Source organism: Pagrus major, chromosome 3, assembly GCF_040436345.1.
Source record: "Pagrus major chromosome 3, Pma_NU_1.0".
Taxonomy (NCBI): Eukaryota; Metazoa; Chordata; class Actinopteri; order Spariformes; family Sparidae; genus Pagrus; species Pagrus major.
Genome location: NC_133217.1, coordinates 7739366 through 7759568, shown reverse-complemented (window position 1 = coordinate 7759568; position 20203 = coordinate 7739366). Strand labels below are relative to the sequence as shown.

General features: G+C 47.8%; 1 protein-coding gene across 1 annotated transcript; it reads right to left on the bottom strand.

The window, feature by feature from the left end:
* Nucleotides 1-3527: 3527 nt before the first annotated feature.
* Nucleotides 3528-8731, bottom strand: ahdc1 (AT hook, DNA binding motif, containing 1). Its single transcript, XM_073462832.1, has 3 exons — nucleotides 7541-8731; nucleotides 5729-7434; nucleotides 3528-5241 (listed from the first exon to the last, which is right to left on the bottom strand). The coding sequence occupies exons 1-3, from the start codon at nucleotides 8729-8731 to the stop codon at nucleotides 3528-3530; spliced, it is 4611 nt and encodes a 1536-aa protein (XP_073318933.1).
* Nucleotides 8732-20203: the final 11472 nt, after the last annotated feature.

Here is a 20203-nt window from a genome sequence, read left to right as displayed (position 1 = left end):
GCGCAAAAAAATGATCATTTTTTATTTAACTGAAGTTAGGGCTGTACTATTAATCAAAATATTATCAAAAGGCAATATGGCCATGTCGCCAAATAGCAAAAGATGCAATATGTGTGACAAAACTAGAGCCCAACCAATACTTGATTTTTGGGACTGATGCCGATACAGATATTAGGGAGTAAAAAATTCTGATATCAATATATTGGCCAATATACACACGTTTTGCTGTGATCCCTCAAATGTGGTTATCAAACACTTCAAGATATGTAATGGAGGCAATATATTTTACAGTTAAACAATAAACTTTACTGCCTGAGATGACATCAGTGCACTGAAACAGTAAACTCCACTGGGAATTTATTGTTAATAATTTACTTTAAGCATCATTTTCTGCATTATAATTGAGTTGTCATGTTGGACAACAACGACACAGATATATCTGTAAGAGGCCAATATCATCTGACAATATTGGCCAACCAATATATAGGTCAGGCTCTAGACAAAACAGCATTATAATGAAGTATTGTAGTGCTTGCAGAGATGCGCAGGCCTACAAGTCTTGTTCTCCAGATGTAAAAAATAAGTTTGGTACGGATCCCAACAACTGTCACATTATCATGATTTTAATAGTTTTTTCAGTGAAAACGGAAAATTGTGATGCAAAAGTTATCATTCCTACTAATCGTAAATCATATTGCAATATCCGTCAAAATAATCGCAATGTTTTCTTTTTTTTTTACATAGCCTGCAGCCTTAATTGAAATGTTATTTTGCATAAATATAGTACAAAAGAAGTCTGAAAGAGAGCTGTCACTCTGCACCCTCTTCCTCTCCATCTGTCATGTAGTGCTGTTGACAGTGCATGTCCCCTTCCACCATACAGTGGAATGTCACAGCAAACACATTTCCTCCGGCCATGTCTGAGTCTATTTAGTCAGCCTGTTGACAAACTGTACACAATATGCAGCTAGTAAACTCCCCCCATCTGCTTTCTTTCTCTCTCACTCTCTCTGTCTGGCACGCATACGCATATACACAAGCTGCAGATGTACAATATTTGCTCTATTATAGCAAGTTTCTCTGTGAGGAGATGAAATGAGCATGGGGTCCCTTCCTGTCAGCTCTCTGGTACCACCAGCCTCCATGCTGTGCTTTAATGCATTTCCTTATTTGGAAGAGGAATTTTCAAACCGTGCATTTTTGTGCATTTTGTTTCAGTGGCTTTAAAACCTCTCCGACACCCTTTTCTGATTTCCTCAGTCTGGTTTCTTTCTTTCCCCTCCAACACATCCTCCCCTCCCCAACATCCATTCCTCTCCTCCCCTCCCTTTCTCTCCCTGTCGAATTGTGTCCTTGACTGAACTCTCTCGCACACAATCCCAGACAGCCTGGGCAAAGCCCAATACTCACGGAGGCTCTAAAACACACACACACACGCACACATAAACACGCTCACACCTCCCCTTAATCCCTTAAAGAAGCAGTATGCTATAGACAAGATTACCAATGGCAAGAACAGAATGTGTATTTAAATATTTTGCACCTCAGATACATACATGATATGTAACAGACAGATATACAATTTTTTTTTCATCACAAAAACCACTAAACAACACAAGACCACAGAAAAAAGAAGGGAGAGAGTGAAAGAAAGAATGAGACCCCGCCAAGACTTTGCTGTCAGGGGGCCTTCACTCCGTTTGACCCCACAGGCACGCACACACACTCAAACACACATAAATGCACACATACACACAAATACATGCATTACTGCAGTCACGCAAAAACACCCTCCTCTTTCTCACATTCGCACACAAAAAACAAGAGTCTCTTTGGGGCCGTTGTGTGATTTCAATGTCTCTTTCCCTTGTAGTTAAAACAGCAAAAACACAGGATGTTGGGTCTCCATGCTGCAGTCTTCTCCCCCCTCCCCAGAGCAGAGAAACCATGGCAGAACGCTGAGGAGGGCATGTTGATGACGGACCTTCAGAGTGAAGAGGGGGCCCTTGGCTTGGAGCGGGAGTCGTATGTACAGATGCTGGTATTTCAAGAGCAGAAACTGGTTTAGTCCACTTTTGTCTTATGGTACACAACACAAGGAGTGCACAGAGCAGGACGTTTGCTAGGCTCATAAAAGATTTGGGCTCAGATGCGGTTCAGGTTAGGGCACAAGACAGAAATGCAGTGTTAGTGTAGGTCAAATGCAGACCACAGTTGCTGGTTTAGCAGAGGGGGAGAGGAGGGGAGGTTTAGAGAGAACAGAGGAACAACACAGAAAGAGAGAAGATAGAGAGCAGTGTGATCCTAGCATGTCCATATTGCAGATGTACAGAACAAGACCAGAAAGATTTGATGAGATACAGAATTCTGGGCAGCAGAATAAGAAGTCACAGCAGGACTCAAAGTGGTGAGAAATAGGTTTGTGTCTGTCCGTTAGCATCTGGTATTCATCTGTCAGCTCCTCTCAGCCATTCCCTCGTTCCAGCATAGAGTGTGAGTGCATGTACACATGTATGATTTTATGTGTTCATGTTTAGGTAGTGAATTCATCTGCACATGCGTGTGTGTGTGTGTGTGTGTGTGTGTGTGTGTGTGTGTGTGTGTGTGTGCATGCTTGGGCGTTTAAGTTGCGGTTGATCTTGATTGTCAGTGCTGGAGAATTAAAGCTCTACTGTCCAAAGCTGGCAGCTAAATTCTCACCCTTCATTTCACAGTCTCTCACAAAAAAAGTCTCCTTACGAAAAAAAATAAAGAAAAAAATGTTTGCAAATCTGAAAAAGCTTGGATTGAATGCACCTGAAAGAAAAACAGAGGGAGAGAGAAAGAGATGAAGAGAGTAATAAGAGACTATGGTATTTTTGACAGTGGTAAAATAAAAGGCAACTCTATTGAATTGGATGAACTAAACCTTGACACTTTTTAACAGTTCTTTGTAAACATCTTTACTGTAGGTAGCGCAATATTTCCATCATTTAATTTGGTAATAAAAGCAAGGCAGTATGTGTGCACTGTAATATGTTTGCTGTTGTAACCCATTTTTTAGTAATGTACATTTGTACTTTAGCTAAAGAGTCTACATGGAGCTACCATAAACATATTCCAGTCCACTAATAATTTCCGTGAAATGAGCAACAATTCGCAAACATGAACCTAGACAGTACCTAGGGAAGCAATTTATAAATTCTCATTTAACCACATGTTTTCTTACCCATCATATATGGTTCTTTTGTGAAACTGATGCTAAAATTCCACTGTAAATGTTTTGATCACTTTTCATTTACTACTAATAGTGCTTTATCATCCAATTAAATATAAAGTAATGAAGAGCTTTGTAATTTAGTGAATCTACAGATGGATTAATTCTTTAATTTCTAATGTCTGTATTTCCTCCTGTATAATTAAATATCAATTAATAAACAAAAGCATAATCATCCTCCATAACCACCCGGAAATGTCTATTACATTTCCAGTGGGCGTCCTTAGTTGGCCTTATTGTTTGAAAGAAGTTTAATTAAGCTCACCTGCTGTTACAGGCTGGTGACGCTGAAGCTGTCATCATTGGCTGGGTCCAGGAGCTGGCACAGCACCCCACCTGCCTGTGCCGCCTGGGAGGGGTAGCGGTGTCCCATGCCCTGGTAGGATTGATGGGACAAGGAGAAGCCGCTAGTGTCCTCTTGATGGGGCGAGGAGTCCAGAGGAGGTTTTGGGTATGGGGAGTGAGGCAGGGGACCCTGGCGAAGGCCTGTGCTCAAAGCATGAGGGGTTAGATCTCGCTTGTGCTGGGGTATGGTTGAGGGAGGGCTGCACTCCTCATAAAGCACAGGTGTTGAGTGGGAGTGGAGGCTGGGACTGGGGTTGGAGTGTGTGTTGTGGTGGGGCTGATTGTTGGTGTGAGGGTTTGAGTGGGAGAGGGGGTTGCTCTGAAGGTGTGAGTTGGGATGGGTGTTGGTGTGTGAGCTCAGGTTTGCGTGGGACTGTGTATTGTGATGGTGCGTGTCGTGGGGCGTCGGGTTCATATTTGTGTTCACATTTTGACTAGAGAGCGGATTACTTTGTGTATTTCCATGAGGACTTGTGTGCGGGTTGCTGTGTGTGTGCACGGCTGTGTTTGTGTGTGCGCTGTGCGAGTGCGGGCTGGGGCTGCTGCTGTGGGATGTCTGTCCATACCAGTAGGGGGAGCTGCAATAGCTGGGAGAGTCATACTGCGAGAATTGTGGGTCTTTAGGAGGGGGGCGGTGTGAGGGACTCAGTGCAGTGCCACAGTGGGGTGTTACCCGGGGTGAGGGAGAGCAGGAGGGGGAGAAGGTCCTGGAGGGGACAGGGTGGTAAGACTGAGGCGGAGGAGGGGTGGGCTTGGGAGGGTAAGGGGGAGACGAGACACTGGGTGAGAGGGAAGAGGAGGACTCTCCAGGGAACAAGGCTGGATACCGCTCCTCAGAGGAAGGTGTGGATGGGTGGGCAGAGTAAGGGGAAGGGTACTCACAGGGGTCCTGGGGGTAGTTAGAAGGTGGTGCAGGATTGGGAGTGGCCAAGGGAGAGAGACTACTACTGTCACCACTGTAATAGTCCAGCCCATCGTGGAACAGCCCTGACCCGTCTGGACCTCCAGCAGTCACTGCTACTCCTGCTCCAGATGTAGAGGCGGCCTTACCCCTGCCTTTGGCCCCTGATGGGCGCTCTCTCTGACATGGGGACAAACCCCCTCTGCCTCCTCTGGACCCTCTGCCCCGTCCTCCAACCCCTCCTCGCTTAGGTCCTGGAGTAGGTGTTGGGGAGGGACTGGATGGGGAATCAGAGTGTAAAGCAGAACCCCCTTCTTTTTCTGATTGTGGTTCAGTCCGTTTCCTGCGACCGCGGCCGGGTTTGCTGGTACCACCGCCCTGGAAGAGGACATTTTGGCTCCAATTATATGAGGGCCCTGAAGCACTCTCATGCCAATCCATCATCAACTTCTCAAGGCTGGACAGACTTGATTGACCCCCTTCTCCACTGACAGATGCAGCCTCATTATGTTTGTATGAGCCACCTGTGGAGCTAGGTCCACTGCCAGTGGCTACAGAGCCAAGATGTGAAGAGTCAGAGGAGGATTCTGATAGACTCTCAGAAAAAGGTTGTCGCTTGGCCTTCTGGGGGGTGTAGTTGGAGATATCCAAGATGTCTTTGGACTCATTGGAGCCATATTCACTGTAGCCGTGATACTGATGCCCAAAGCTGTCCGTTGACCAGCCACCAAAACCTTGTCTGAAAAACAAAACAAAACATAAATATATAAACACACAAACAGCTACAGAGCATGTGTGCACTTCATATATTTTAATGAACACTTCTCTTGGTTGCAGTTCCACTGATTAGAAATAGGACCTGGAGAGAAAACTATAAATGCAGGTTCTGACCATGGATATCTAAGCTGGATAAACACAGTGCACGTTTTAGCCCCCAGTCATAAAATGTAAGGTAATGACTGTTAATTAGCACATGGTAGACATGATCAATGTGAAAGTGATGAGCACGAATGAAACATTTTAAGTAATTCACATCTGTTTGATCCTGCTGCGGTCAGACATTTATTAATTTGTACTTCTCTTGTTAGTTGAAGAAAATACTTGATCACCTATTCATTAAAAAAATCATATAAAGTCTGATTTTTGTATAAAAAATTCAGAAATTTCATAAATTCAATTTTATAGTGAGTATTTTTTGTGGTGACAGGCTGCCACAAGTGATTTACCTGTAGCCCCACTGATTGGAGTTATACTGTTTGTAACCTTCTGGAGAGGAGGAGGAGCTGAAAGGGCTGCCTTTGGCCACAGACATGTACCCTCCTCCTGGTGATGTGGGTCCTGTCGACTCCCCCCGCACCATGGAGGAATGACCAGCTGCAGGATATCCACTAAAGCCTCGCTTGACTGCTGCCTGGTAGCTAGAATAACTAATTTGACCACCAGCCATGGCCTTGCCAGGTCCATATGCAAAGCTGCAGTCTGAAGATCTCTGTGGCCCTGCAGGAGAAGAGGAGGAATAGCCAGAGGAGTAGTGCCCATAAGAGGCCGGATGAGGGGAGCTGGGAGAGTGTGAGAGAGATGGAGGAGTGGATTTGGGATAGGTTGAAGTGGTGGGCGATGTTTGGGCAAGGCTGCAATAGCTGTATGGCGGCCTGCCTGAGGAGTGTGTCTGGGCTGAACCCTCTGCCCCAGAATTTGCACCCTTGGTGCTCCACTTGGGAAATGCAGGGGACCAGCTGTGACCAGTAGCTGGACTGGATGGCTCATAACCAGGGGTAGATGAAGCTTTGCGAGGGTCTGACTGCGAGGAGATGTCTAACAGGTCTGACGAATCATCTGAGTCGAGGAGTGACCGGAAGTATCCAGCAAACAGGCCTTGTGAGTCATCCCCTGCCGCCCCCACCCCTCTGCTTCCTCCTGGACTGCTGTAGGCACCTCCCCTTCCAACCTCACAGGAGGAAAAGCCCCCCCTGGGAGATCCACAGAGTTGATATCCACCCAAACCTTTCTCCTTGTCCATACCCCCCTCATCACCCCAGCCACCTGCCCCATTGGGCCAGTCCTGCCCCATGGACACCCCCTCCCCTTTTAATGCACCATTTTTTCTTACACGTCTCCTCTTGACTGTTTTCTCTCCCCCAGGTTCAGTTCCTACCACACCCCCTCCCCTACCAACCCCACCTCCACACTTTCCCCTTTTCCTAGGTAATCCATGCTCAGAAAGGACGCTTGGTTTCCGCTTCTTGCCAATAGATTCAAAGAAGTCACTAAAGGTGCTCTTATTGCGCAAATTGCCCCCGATACCCCCTGCTGCTCCTCCACCTCTGCCAGTGCCCCCTCCTCTGCCACCCCGGGGGCGTCTATACCCAGTGAGCCGGTGGAGCAGGGTGGATATTCCAGGGTTTTCCAAGGGGGTATGAAAGCTTTCTGGCTCACTAGGTGTCCAGCACCGAGGGGGAGAGCAGCGCCCAGTGGCAGGGGGCTGGCGGTTTAAAAAGGCCAGTTTGGACAACACATCCCCATACTCTGTTTTCACATCGTTAGTGTCATTAACATAAGATGGATAAGGGGAAGGAAGTTTAGTCCGACGTCGCCTCTGGGGCTTCTTGGGCTGATCTCCATTACCACCAGCATTCCCGACATTCTGAGGCTCTCCCGGTATTCCTGGCAAAGCCTGTTTAGGTGGTCGTCCCCGCCTGCGTTTGAGAATAACAGGCAGTTCTCCAGGAGGGAACATCACCATAACACTCTTCCCATTGTTCTTCATGCGGAGAAGTGCAGTGGGCTCTCGAGCTGCCTCTGAGCCATCCAGAGCACCATCCTGGCCTTTCTCTGTTGTTGTAGTTGTCTCCAAATTGGAAATCTTGTAGCTCTTCTGTCGGCGGCTAAGGCTGACGGGAATTCGAGCCACCTTGACAACAATCTTCCTCACCTGTACAGTAGAGACCAACACAAAACATATACAAATAAACATAAGTTTTATGAAATTGGTGTTATGTCAAGGAGTTATGACAATATGTAACTATAATTTAACTTACGCCTACAAAACGCCCGCGTCTCCGACCATTAGGAGCTGTCACCAACTCCGCAACAGGTTCGTCCCTCAAAGTTAGCAGAGGTGCAGGGATGGTGGATGTGTTTGTAAAAGAGAGTTGAGAGGCAGCACGTTGAGCTGCTTGACGCTTTTTCATGACACTTTTAGGAGCTGCTTTATGGACAGGCTTCGGTTGGGGCCTAGACCTGGATTTAGGTCCAGGTCTGTGCCCAAGTCTGGGTCCAGGTTTAGGTATAGCTTTAGGAACAGGTTTGGGTACAGTCAGAGCAACAGCCATGTCTGTAGGGCAGGGAGGTGTGGGGAGAACAACCTTCACAGACGGATGTTCTTTCTCACCAACAGCCACCTCCTCCTCTTTAACCCTCCAGATTTTCTCCTCCAAGACTTCACCCTCATCATCTTCTGCCCTCTCCTTCACTGCTTTCTTCTCTCCATCCTCCATACTTCGGCGGAGACGGGAGGATTTGCGCAGGTGACAGGGAAATCGGGGACGTCCAGAGCTGCGGAGTGCATACTTCTTCTCTGCTTCCACAGGAAGAGAAGAGGAGCCTGTGTTTGGGTTTGGACCAATAGGGACTGGACAAAAGGTTGAGGGTATGTCTGTCTCTGCAGTGATGACTGGAGCTGCCAGCTGATTGGAGGAGGCAGGATGATTTCCAAGTGCCAAAGACAGGGGTTGAGGTGAGGTTGTGTGTATGGCCTCTGGTGTGAGAGTTCTGGAGCCCTCTGGTGCTACAGAACCTGTATGTGTGTTGATATCCATGCGTCCACAATTGTCCATGTGTGAGTGTGAAACAGCCTGTGCATGCACATCTGGGTCTATGTGCGTTTGCATGTTTCTAAGTGTCTCTGGAAATGTATGCGTCTCAGCGGTAGTATGAGTCTCCGTCTGCCTCCGCCGGCAGGTACTGTTCCCAGCCCTTCTCTGTAGATGGATGCCGTTGGCCAGGGTGGAAGGAGAGGAGGAGGGAAAGTGGTCGGAGGTCACCGGTACCAGTCCATCATTAGAGGGATCCTGGGACCCCTCCTGGAGCCCGAGCTCCCGGGTCCAGAGCTCAGGCCCTGCCAGCCCCTCCAGCCCTCCCAAACGCGCTTTTCCCTCTGCCTGAGTCCCACCACAGCCCACTGGAGCCCCAGTTTGGCCTGAATGCAGGTGATCTGACAAGCCACTCATTCAGTGGATAGTCTTGCTGGTACTGAGGCGAAAAGACGGTGATGTTTTCTGCTGTATGAAATTGACTTTTTCTTCTTTGTCTTCCTCGAAAGGCTGGCAAGACGATTCAAGTACCTAAAGAACAGAAAGGAAATAATATTATTAACTGGATAGGAAGTCCACAAATAGATTAACATCTCCTTGTTGCATTTAAGACATTTAATCCACACAGTGCTTCTGAACATATTGGTCATTGTAAGGCACCAAACACTGTACATAAAAATCAAACATTTGCAGCACAGATAAAATTGTGTGATAGAATCGTCAACGTTTTTGGCAATGGGCCATAAACCTAATCCGAAATGCACTCCACTCTATTAACTGTGCCACCCACACAGCAACATTACAACATTAGATTACATTTACCATTCATTTCCTGCTCAATTGGTCGCTTTTACCGAATGGTTGTGGTGCTGATTCTGATTTTGATTCTGAGTTGAGCCTCACTCTGTCTGCCTGACTGGCTCTGTTCTGCAGGGGATCATTGGGTCATCAATACTGCAGTGGAGAGCTCACATAGTTCTCTCTCTCCCCTCTGCTCCTGTCTTTTGCCCATGGTTGCTAGAGTGAGAGAAAGAGTAAGAAAGATAGACAGAAAGGACAGACAGACAGACAGAGGAAGGGACAGGGAGTTGAAGAAGGTGGGGGAAAAAAAGAAAGGAGTGTGGAGGAGGGTGGAGCAGAAAGAAAAAGAGAATAAGAGATTAGTACATGATGTCACAGCACGAATCAGACCAGACTAGAATCAGTATTTTGGTGAGGGCTGCACAGTCTCACAACAGACGCAATTATTTTGGGAGATGACTTGCAATATGAAATTTTTAACTCTAATTGTAGTTGGTATTTCGTTTCGATGTGCAGCAGCAGATTGTAGGTACGCATGTAAGCCAGGGCCATGTTTATCTAGTCTACTGGTTTTCTTTTTTAACATGTTAAGTAACAGACACTGAAGACCACGACATGATAATGACCAGACTTTCACATTTTTCAATCTCACCATATTTAGGTGACTAGATGTGTATGTTGTAAAAATCCATAAATTATAATAAACAATTAATAGTGGGGAAAAGCACACACACACACACACACACACATTCACACTGCATGCCACAAAACTATTCAAATGCATTACAAAGCACTAGACTTGGAGGGTGCAACAAGAATGAGAATGTGTGAATAATCACAGCCACCAGGGGGAAGCAGAGAGGTGATGAATAGAGAGGTGTTAAGAGGATGGAGAGATGAAGGTGACAGAAAGACAGGAACGATGGAGGGATTATAGAAACCTTGAGCAGAGAAGAAATGGAAGTACAGACAGACATAACAGACACAAAACTTACGAAGTTAGATTCACAAGTGAAACACAAGCATGGGTATATATGTACGGCTGGCTCCAACGCTGTACAACACTCTCTACATACAACACTGTCCATCCTCTAAGATCTCCTTGCCTCTCTCGCCAACATATGGCTCCGATTAGGAGGGAGGGAGAAGGACAGAGAGGGGAGGGGGTGAAAGACACTAGAATGAGTGCACGAACGGATGAGAAAGAATGAGAGAGTGCGAGAGACAGAAAAAGTACAGGGAGGTGAAAGATTTGGGAGGGGAAAGGATGGTAAGTGGAGAGAGAGACAGAGGCAGACAGATTTAAGAGAGAGGGAGAAAAAGTTGAAGGAGGCGTGAGGAGGAGTGTGAGAGTTTTGCTGTAACAGAGTTTTGGGCTGCACACATGGAGCAGACCAACCTCAGTGCTGCTCTGAGGAATGACACAACTGGGACAGACACACATGGAGATGAACACACACACAACACATACTTTCTTTAACCCCCTCACCCACTTCTTCCAATGCCTGGCCTGTCTTCCTGCTTCCCTCTCCCTCTCTCTCTCTCTCTCTCTCCCCCTTCTCCTTCCCTCTTTTCCCTCCCATTCTCGTTCTCACTTTCTCTCTCCTCTAATTAACAGAATTCATTAATTAAGACTCCATCTGACCGGCGTGTGAGAGACGGAAAGGAACACATGCTTTAATTAAACATTGCTGCACGTGTGCTTACACATACATGCACATACTGTCACTCACACACACACACACACACACACACCGACATACAAAGACACATTCAAATATGCCCCCACAGCTTCATCCTCCCACACACTCACACATCAATTTGCACATACAGACATACATGTCGCGCACACACACTCACACACGCACACACACACACAATCATGCACATTCATACACAAAACAAAGACACACATGCAAATATCCCTCTACTGTGCTCGGCGGGGGGCATTTCTGACAGGGCTTAGATGCCAGCCAATCAAACACTCCCACTATGATTCATTGTTTAAGCAAACACTCCTGCACATCCATCAGCCGCCATTCCAATATATTCACCGTCATACGTAGCAAATGCGTTTTGGTGCATTTTAGCGTGAATGGCTCTGGGGCTTTGGAACACACAGTGGCGTTGTATTGTCTCTGTGAAAACAGCCGATGGTGTGCACAGCTCTCACATGACGATCTGTTGAATCTGTTTCACAAAGAGTAGCTCTCTCATGAGCGATATTCTTTGAAGATTTTTCATCTCGCATATTTTTCATCTGCACATAAAAAGTTTTTGGTGCTACTGTGTGCTTACGGGAAAGGCAACAACACGCCACAGAGTGTGTTTGTGTGTGCGCACAAATGCCAGTGTGAAATTATAGACGAGAGCCTGTCATTTTCCAGTTTGGGCAGTTGCCCTGTTGTGCATAGTCTGAGAGGAACAATCATTCTGTACATGGAAGCTGTACAGCATATCTATTCTCTTCCCATCTATCTCACTGCCACAAAGGCTTGCAGACTCACAGGCCTGCCAGCAGCAACCCTCAATGAGGAACTAGACCCTGCGTGAGAGTGTGGATGTGTTTGCGCTCGCCCGCGTGTGTGTGTCTGCGAGTGTGCGCGTGTATGAGTGTGTCTTCCTGGGTGTGTTTGTAAAAGCACTCACTGAGCTCTAACGGGTGTGCAGTTGTTGCTAAGAGACAGGCAGCAGCACCGAAACAGCATGGGGGGGTGTAAGGGAGGGGGGGGGGGGGGGGGCATGGAGAAAGAGAGAGAGGTAGTGAGAGAGAGGTGGTGAGGGGAGGAGGGGGGGAGCTCCACAGAGAGGTTTAGACAGATAAGAAGGGGGGGATAAAACAGAGAGAGGGGCAGAGGGAGAGAGAGGGAGAAAGTGTATGTGAGGCCAGGAGAGGAAGAGGAGTGGGGAGGGGGGTCCACAGAGACTGAGTGACACCGTGCATAAACTCAGCTACCATCAGCCGCTTGTTCCTCCACACCACCTCAACCCTGATGCAACCTCCACCTGCAGCTACAGCAGCCTCCAACCCTCTATACAGCACACGACAAAACATCATCAATCAAGAGACAAAAATGATAAATAATGCAAAAGACAGTAAACAAAACTGTTAGACAACTTGATGACTAATTGTTTCCAAGTGTCGTGTCGTGTTGTATTCTAGATAAACGTCTCTGACTTTGTCAATGAAACATAACACATTCCATGACATCAACACACTTTAAAGTGGCCTATGATGAACTGTAAACTTACTGTGCGCAGTAATCAAATCAAATACTTATAAGCCTAATGTATTTCTAGTGCATATTGATGGGATTTCATATACGCTCGAGGATAAAATAAACTTTATTCAACTTCAGCAGCATCACAGAGCACAAGTAATTTATCATGAGCACAACAGAACCTGGAGATCATCTCAAACTGATAGATGGACATGTTGGATTTAAAGGCTTTATTTTTTCCTCCCACTGTGGGAAAAAAGTTTGCAATATTTACTCAATAGTCAGACAAACTGTGCACAGCTTCAAGGTGTTAGGTCTCGCCTCAACTGCGGTGCATTGTAGCCCAACAGGCACTAACGCCGAACAGCTAAAAATTTAAGCACATCCAAACTTACAATCAAGCGACCTGTGGTTGTTTTGAGAGGTGAGGTGTGTAAGTGTGCCAAAGGGGGGTGAGGGCTGTCACACACACACATCATGCTTGCACACAATTTACCAACAACAACCCTCAAAAACTGAGCTGAACTTTGGGCTTTGGTGGGCTGCAGCTCAATGCACACACATGTCAGTCAAAAGGATACAGCTCAACAAACACACTTACACACAGACCCCCCCACCCACCCACTCACACTCTCCTCCACTCTGACCTCTCCTCTCCTTCTCACCCACTCACATCCCACCCCTCCCGCCAAAAAAAGAAGCCCACCACCTCCCCAGCTGCAGGAAATTCCTAATGATCTCCATCATCAGTGTGCGTGCTGTATCTCCTGCCAAGAGCCAGCACACGCACGCACGCACACACACAACAAAACACAAAGCACATAAATGAACAGAGAGCAACACATAAACCATATGTGCAGACAAACAAAAAGGCAGACAGACGCTCACACAGACAGACACACATCTAACGTAAACAGACTTCACACAGACCAGATACAGTGGCGGCTCAGCCAAGGATGCACACAGGGGACAGGAGAAGTAGCTCCAAACATTAGACAACACAAAACCAGGACCCCCCACCCCCATCTGACTGTCTCACTGTCTGACTGTCTCTCTCCTGTTGTTCCTGCAGGAACCTACATGCTGTAGTTATTTTAAGACGAGGAGGACTGTATTACCCCTTCCTCTTCCTCCTCCATCCCCCCCTCCTCATTTCTCTTCCTCACTGTTCCCTCTCTCATCTCTCTAGCACTCCCCCCCTCCCCACACATCCCGCCCCCAGTTTCTCTCCCACAACACACGCTCCCACTCCCCAACACCCCTCCCTCATCTTCAACTCAGCCTGACACTCTCTCTCCTCTTCCTCTATCTCTCTCGCTCCTGCAGGCAGTTTCCTGGCGCTGCTGATGGCCGCCCCTCAGTCAGGTCATGTGACCAAACCGCGCCAGCTGGGAACAGCTAGGAGTGTGTTGCACATGTGCGCACATACAGGATTACGCACAAACACGGACACACATGCAAATACGGGAAGATGAAACCAACCACTTATAGGTGCAAACACAGAAATGCTCACACTTAGAGTTCATGCAGGTGCACACATACACACACACACACTGAGCTGACACGTACACACAAATAGGCATAAAATGCACGCTGACGCACGCTACATGTAGTCAGGCTGGAAACACACTTTAAAAACACATACGCCAACACGTATAAACACGGTCAGGTATCTACTTCACACACAAACCAGATACTTGGACCCCGACACACGCTAAGACCTTGAGGCCAGTGTTTTGGAGAGGGGCCTCAGTGCTGCGGCCCTGACTTCCTGACTCCTCCTCCTCTCTCCATACTCCTGTTCCACAGTTGCTGTGGGAGACGCTGCTGCAGCGCCCGTTGCCAAGGAGAAGGCTGCTGGCTGTTTGAACAACAATGGCCGCCTTGTGAACATTCCAACTGTAGGTACTGACAGCTCGTCAGGCACTGCCTCGACGTACACGCCGCTCAAGAAACATGCACAGCCACACACATGCCGTTCGCGCTACACACACACCGACGCTACACCACTGTACCTCTCAGAGTCTTGGCCTCAAGCCTGAGCGAGGTAACACTCTCAGACACAAACACTGTCAGGCACACACACAAACACACACTCACACACACATCTGTGCACGCTCTAAGAAATTATGACTTCTGCTGAGAGGATAAGAAACCCTTCCGTCCCTCTCTGTCTACCTGCTTCTCTCTCCCATCTCTCTCTCTCTCTTTCACACAGACACACACACACACACACACTCTCTCAGTGCGCAGTGCATTCATCCATCTTCCCCCTTCTCCCCGACTACTCTCTGTCTTTCTCTCTTATCTCTTTCTCTCTCCTCCCCCTCCACATCCTCCTGATTTCACTTTCTCTTCACTTGCTCATCCCTGCCTCTCTCTCTCTCTCTCTCTCTCTCTCTCCCTTCTTGTCTCAGGAAGTGTGTGTTCTCACTCTCACACACACACACACTATCATCCTGGCACGCACACACATGTGGAGGACACACATTCACACGCAGAGAGAGAGAGAGGGAGGCACACACATTCTCTTTCTCTCCTGGAAGGTAGCGAATCTCTTCGTCCCTCGGGGGCATACGCTTCCTCAGAGAAGGAGGGAAGAGGGGAAGAAGAAAGAGAGCTAGAAACAAGGGTGGAACGGGCAAGAGAGGAAGAGGAGGAAGAAGAGGAGGAAGGAAGGGAAGAGGGGGGAGAACTACATTCACGGCGTGGATTTATAGACAGACCCCTTAGTGCTCTGATTATCTGCTCGTATTGATGAGACGACATTGAAGCCACGCCGGTGGAACGCTGAGACGTTGCTGAAGCCAAATTGGGTAGTGGTGGGGGGGTGGGGGTGGTGGTGTGTGTTGAGGAGAATCACTAACAAGTCTCTGCTTATCCTCTGACTCACTGTTTTTAACACACATACCCAGACACATGTATACGCACACTCGCACATCTCTAAAAACAAAGATAACTCAAGCACGCTGACGCACGAGGATAAGAAACATAAAAATCAGACACACCGTACATGTGCAAGTATGTTGATCTGCAGATAGGTGTTTGTGTGTGTGTGTGTGTGTGTGTGTGTGAGAGACGGCGAGTATGTGTTGTGTGTGCCAGACACCAAGAGATGCTTTTGTGCGTGTGTACGTCTGCGTGTTTTCCCCATCTCTCGCTCCTCTTTAATAATTGAGCTGATTCTGTCCAGCTTGTTAGGGAGGTACACAGCAGCTTCACACTCTGTCTCCTTCTCATCCTCTCATGCGCTCCATCTCTCCCTCCACATCCATCCGTCTTGCCGCTCTCCCCTTCATTTATCACTCCTCTTCCTTGCTGACCCCTCCGTCCTCTCTCTCCCTCTCTCGCTCTGTCCCTTCCCCCTCTCCCTCTCTTACCTCTCAAATCCCTCCTGTTCTTTGACCTCTCCCTCGCCTCTTGCAGTTTCAGCCACCTCCCCTCCCCTCCCCTCCCCTCCCCTCCAACCCGCTGCCCTCCATCATCCCTCTCCTCCTGCCTCCCTCCCTCTATCCTCCGGAGGTGAGAGGTCGAAGCTTCCTCTCGTACTGTCAGACTCAAACCGGCTGCAACCAGCCCTGTGGGGGGGAGGGAGGGATGGCGTGAGGGAGAGAACGAGGAGGTAGGTGAGGAAGGACATAAAGGAAAGGATGGAGGCGAGGAGGGGGAGATAAGTGGGAGAATAAGAAGGACGGATACATGAGGGGGGGTAGAGGGGTTAAAAGAGGGAAGGAGGCGAGAGAAAAGAGAAGGGGAGATGTCTTCTATTGAGTCAGTGCCTTTGGCGCGGAGGAGCCGTTTTATGAATGTATCGTGTGGGAGGTGACAGAATGGAGCATACAAACACTGCTTACACTAATGCTAAATGGTTGCTGTGTGTGTGGGTGCATGTGTGTGTGTGTGTGTTTGCCAGTGTGTGTGTGTGTGTGTGTGTGTGTGTGGGAGTTGTACCACGTTTACCTGCCTGTGGCGAAAGCTATTTCACTTCAGGTGACGATTGGATTAATAGGAGTCGTAAAAGACGGGGACCCATCACTCCAAGGACAAAGTAATGAGTAATTATTTTTGGCCGGTAGCTTGATGCGTGGTGGAAAAAATTAGAAATTGTAAAATATTCAGAAAATGTTTTATTACTCGATATTAAAGGTGCACTATGTAGTTTTGGGTAAGAAATTTTAATAAGAAGAGAAAGATCTTAATCGACTGATTTGTATGCCTAAATAAATAAACCCTCTTCACTTTCATGACTGAATAAACTGAATCAACAAACTAACCTTAACGGACAACACAATTTCATACTGTTTGACTTTGTTTATATGTGGCGGACCCTGCCAGCTTTCTAGCTTCAAACAGTGTTCTGAGGACATTATTTTCCTCTGAGAACAGCTTGTTTATTCAGTTATGGAAAAATAGATATTTTTGAGTTTGTATCATTAACTCGTTAATATTGTAAATATTCCAATTCTGAGTTTAAATTTCTTCCAAAACTACATAGCACGCCTTTAAAATAAGCAGTCTTATTTAGAGTTAGAGTTCTTTTTACACCAGTACAGTAGAACATCTTGACAAATGAAGAAACATTTATGTGATTTGCATCTGTATGTTGAGTTCAAAGCCCTCAGATGATTTATCTCTAAGCCCTGTGCGTAGATGTGAATTGTTTAATAAATGTGAATCCGTGCCCTAAATTTAATTTCTCATGTATTTTGGGAGGCATTTCAAGTGCTGAGTAATAATGGCCTGACTCATTCACAACGCTGGTGTAAATAATCTGTTCCTGAATGGCAGTAATATATCTGTTGTGAAGAGTTCAAAGGGGAGTGCCAGGATGATCTTCAGCTTACTTTCACAAAACATCCGTAACAGCACACACACAAAAAAAGGCTCTTTGTTGCATTTGTCAAATCGTGCGCACAGCTAGAAGCCAAACACATGAAATGAGACTCTTTGTAGCCTGCGATTGTCTTTTGGAAAATCAGACTCGGTCTCTGGTAGGGTATCCTCTCTGATGTTTGTGTAGAAAGCTCCAATAACTGATTTTGTCTCCCAATCTAACCTACTTTGTGTTTAGACCTGATGCCTCCATAAACCACCATTCTTCACAACCATTCAACAGGTTGCACCACACCGAACGTTACTCAAAACTTCCCAAAACACCAGGGAATCAAGAGGAAGTTGATAAACATATTGTGCCCATCAATGTTTAATGTTTCTCTGCGTGTGCGTGCAGGTACATGAATGTGTGTGTCCATTCTGTCTTCTCCATCTGCATGACGACCTCCACATCCAGAGGACGTCTGACTACGGCAACCTCACATGCTGATAGGCAGGGAGAGAAAACAGGTGATTGGTTGAGCTGTCGGCTGTCATATCAGCAGGGTGTATCTTTGTGACACTGTAACACACACACGCACACACACACACTGGCTCTTCTGTGCCATCAACCCACACACCTACTAACTGCAGCACCGCGCAAACAAAAGGTATTTCCACTGCAAGCACACACACACACACACACTTGGAAGAACACATGTGCATGAACACACACACACACAAACACACACACACAGAGCTTTGAGACGAGATGTGGTGTGTTAGGTGCACTGACCCTGCCAATGAGGACAGGAGGAACATCAACGGAGCTACAAGGCCGTTGCTATGACAACTAGCCCCGCTCACACAGGTAGGAAGCACAATAGGCCTAAGCTGTTATATGTTCACATTCTCTCTGTTTGTGTCACACACACACACACACACACACACACACACAGGGCCATGCACTCAAGACAAGTCTGACAGACAGCGGCTGCGTGCTGAGCTAAGGCTGCTTCCTTTTCATTCCGGCTTTCACAGGGCTGAAATTATTCATTGTGTCCAAGTGGACCCGCCAATAAGAGAACTCACTCTTCAAGCAGCGAGTGAGAGAGTGAGACTGTGTGAGACAGACAGACGGACAGACAGAGCATCACTCTGCATACTAACGGCACCTGCACTAGGGCAGCCTGTGCACGTCTCTGAGGGGCCCTTAAATAACGAACTGTCACTGCCCAGACGTCGACATTGACTTCTCTCCCCCTCTCATCCTCTCTCCATCTCCTCTCCTCCAGTCTCTCATGCACTCTTTCTTCCTTTGTACCCCCCTCCTCCCACCCTCTCCTCCTCCTCCTCCACCTCTTTTCCTCCCCTCTAAGCCACAGACAACAGCTGATAATCACCACCATGAGCACGGCGTGTCTGTAGCCACTGCAGGATGTGCTGCTGCTGCTGCTGCTGCCTAACTGCCCTGACAGCTCAGGGGACTGCTGGGATGGAAACCCCGGAGTCTGGACAGATGCTCGCCGGGACTCTCCTGTTTATATGTGAAGCAAACATGTGTCCATCATGAGGAGCTGGGCTCACAGTCAAACCTCTGGTGTGTAAAATCTGTGTTAGAAAAGTTAACCACAGTCCATGGAGACAGCAAATAAACAAGACGTGTGTGTGTGTGTGTGTGTGTGTGTTTGTGACAGCACCTGGGAAGGTACTGTATACTGTTGCACTGCCTACACTGTATATAAATTCAGTGATAATGAGGCTAATAGGTGAGAAGACTGTAAATACTCCAAAACAGGTGGGGGTACACAGGGTTCACTGCGCGCACATTCAACCACATTACGTGTGTGTGTGTGTGCGTGTGTGCGTGTGTGACTGAACATCATAATTTAAGATCTCACCACAGGCGCTGCATACCCTCACTAAAACCCAGATGACCCAGCAAGCAGCACGAGCAGAACAAATGCAGAGCTCCGTACGTCAGCGGCGCCGAAGAGGTTAATGTGAACAACTCAAAACGTAGCCAGAGGTGCGCAGCACAGCTGGCTGACCGGACAGTAAGCACATTTTTTTTTTTATTATTTATTTTTTTGATGTTGTGTACACAAGACGCTGCACGCGCACTCACCAGGGGAGAGAGCGGGAGTCTGGGGGCTCGCGCTGGCTGTGTCGCTGGAGCTGCTGCGGTGTCAACGCTGGCTGGCGGTGCTGTGGGATCGCGTCGGCGGCGGGGCTTCGCTCCTCTCTTCGCCCGGGTCACGGAGCTGTTGCCTCGGCGGCTGCAGCCGTCCGAGCGCAGCGTTCCCCCTTCATCTGGGCTCCCCTCGTCGGAGGGAGACAGTCCTCCCACATCAATATCAACGCTGTCTCCTCTTGCCGTCGCGCGCCGCCGTCTCGTGCGGCTCAACGGAAAAACCGCTCCTCTGGCTCACATCAATATCTGCACCCACAGAGATGGGAGAGCAAAAGCACGAAAGGAGGGAAAATGATATAAAAACGGGGCGCAGGGAGGTTGTTTCACAGTCTTGTCCCAAATTAAGGTGCTGACATAGCTGCGCTCGAGCCCTGTGCTCCGTTTTTGGTGACAGGCACGGGACTCCCCAGTATGCGGGAGGCGAAAATCGACCGTGCGCCCGTGCGTCTCTGCCTCTGCAATTCCAGCTCTCTGTCTCTCGTGCGCCCCAGTCTCCGCTGTGCCTCTCCAACGTGCCTGACTGTCAAACCCATCCGGGCACCCGTAGCTGGCTCTCACTTTACACCTCTGGAACTCTGGGAAGAGTAGTTTGGTGAGGGCTGAAAGAGAGCGAGTGTGAATGAGGAGGGAGAGGGAGAGACAGACAAGAGTGGGAGGAATTTTGGAGGACTGATAATAGTTGGCAGTGCCAGGGATGCCTATACAGCTAATATCATATTTCATTATAAAGCCTAAAGCTAGTTCAAGCCTGCTCTAAAGCAATTTGTTTTTTGGTGAATTTATTCTCAATCCTTGGTGTGACTGGAAATGTGAAAAAAAAAAATATGAAAGCATGTGAAGCAGAAGTATTTCCACGCATGA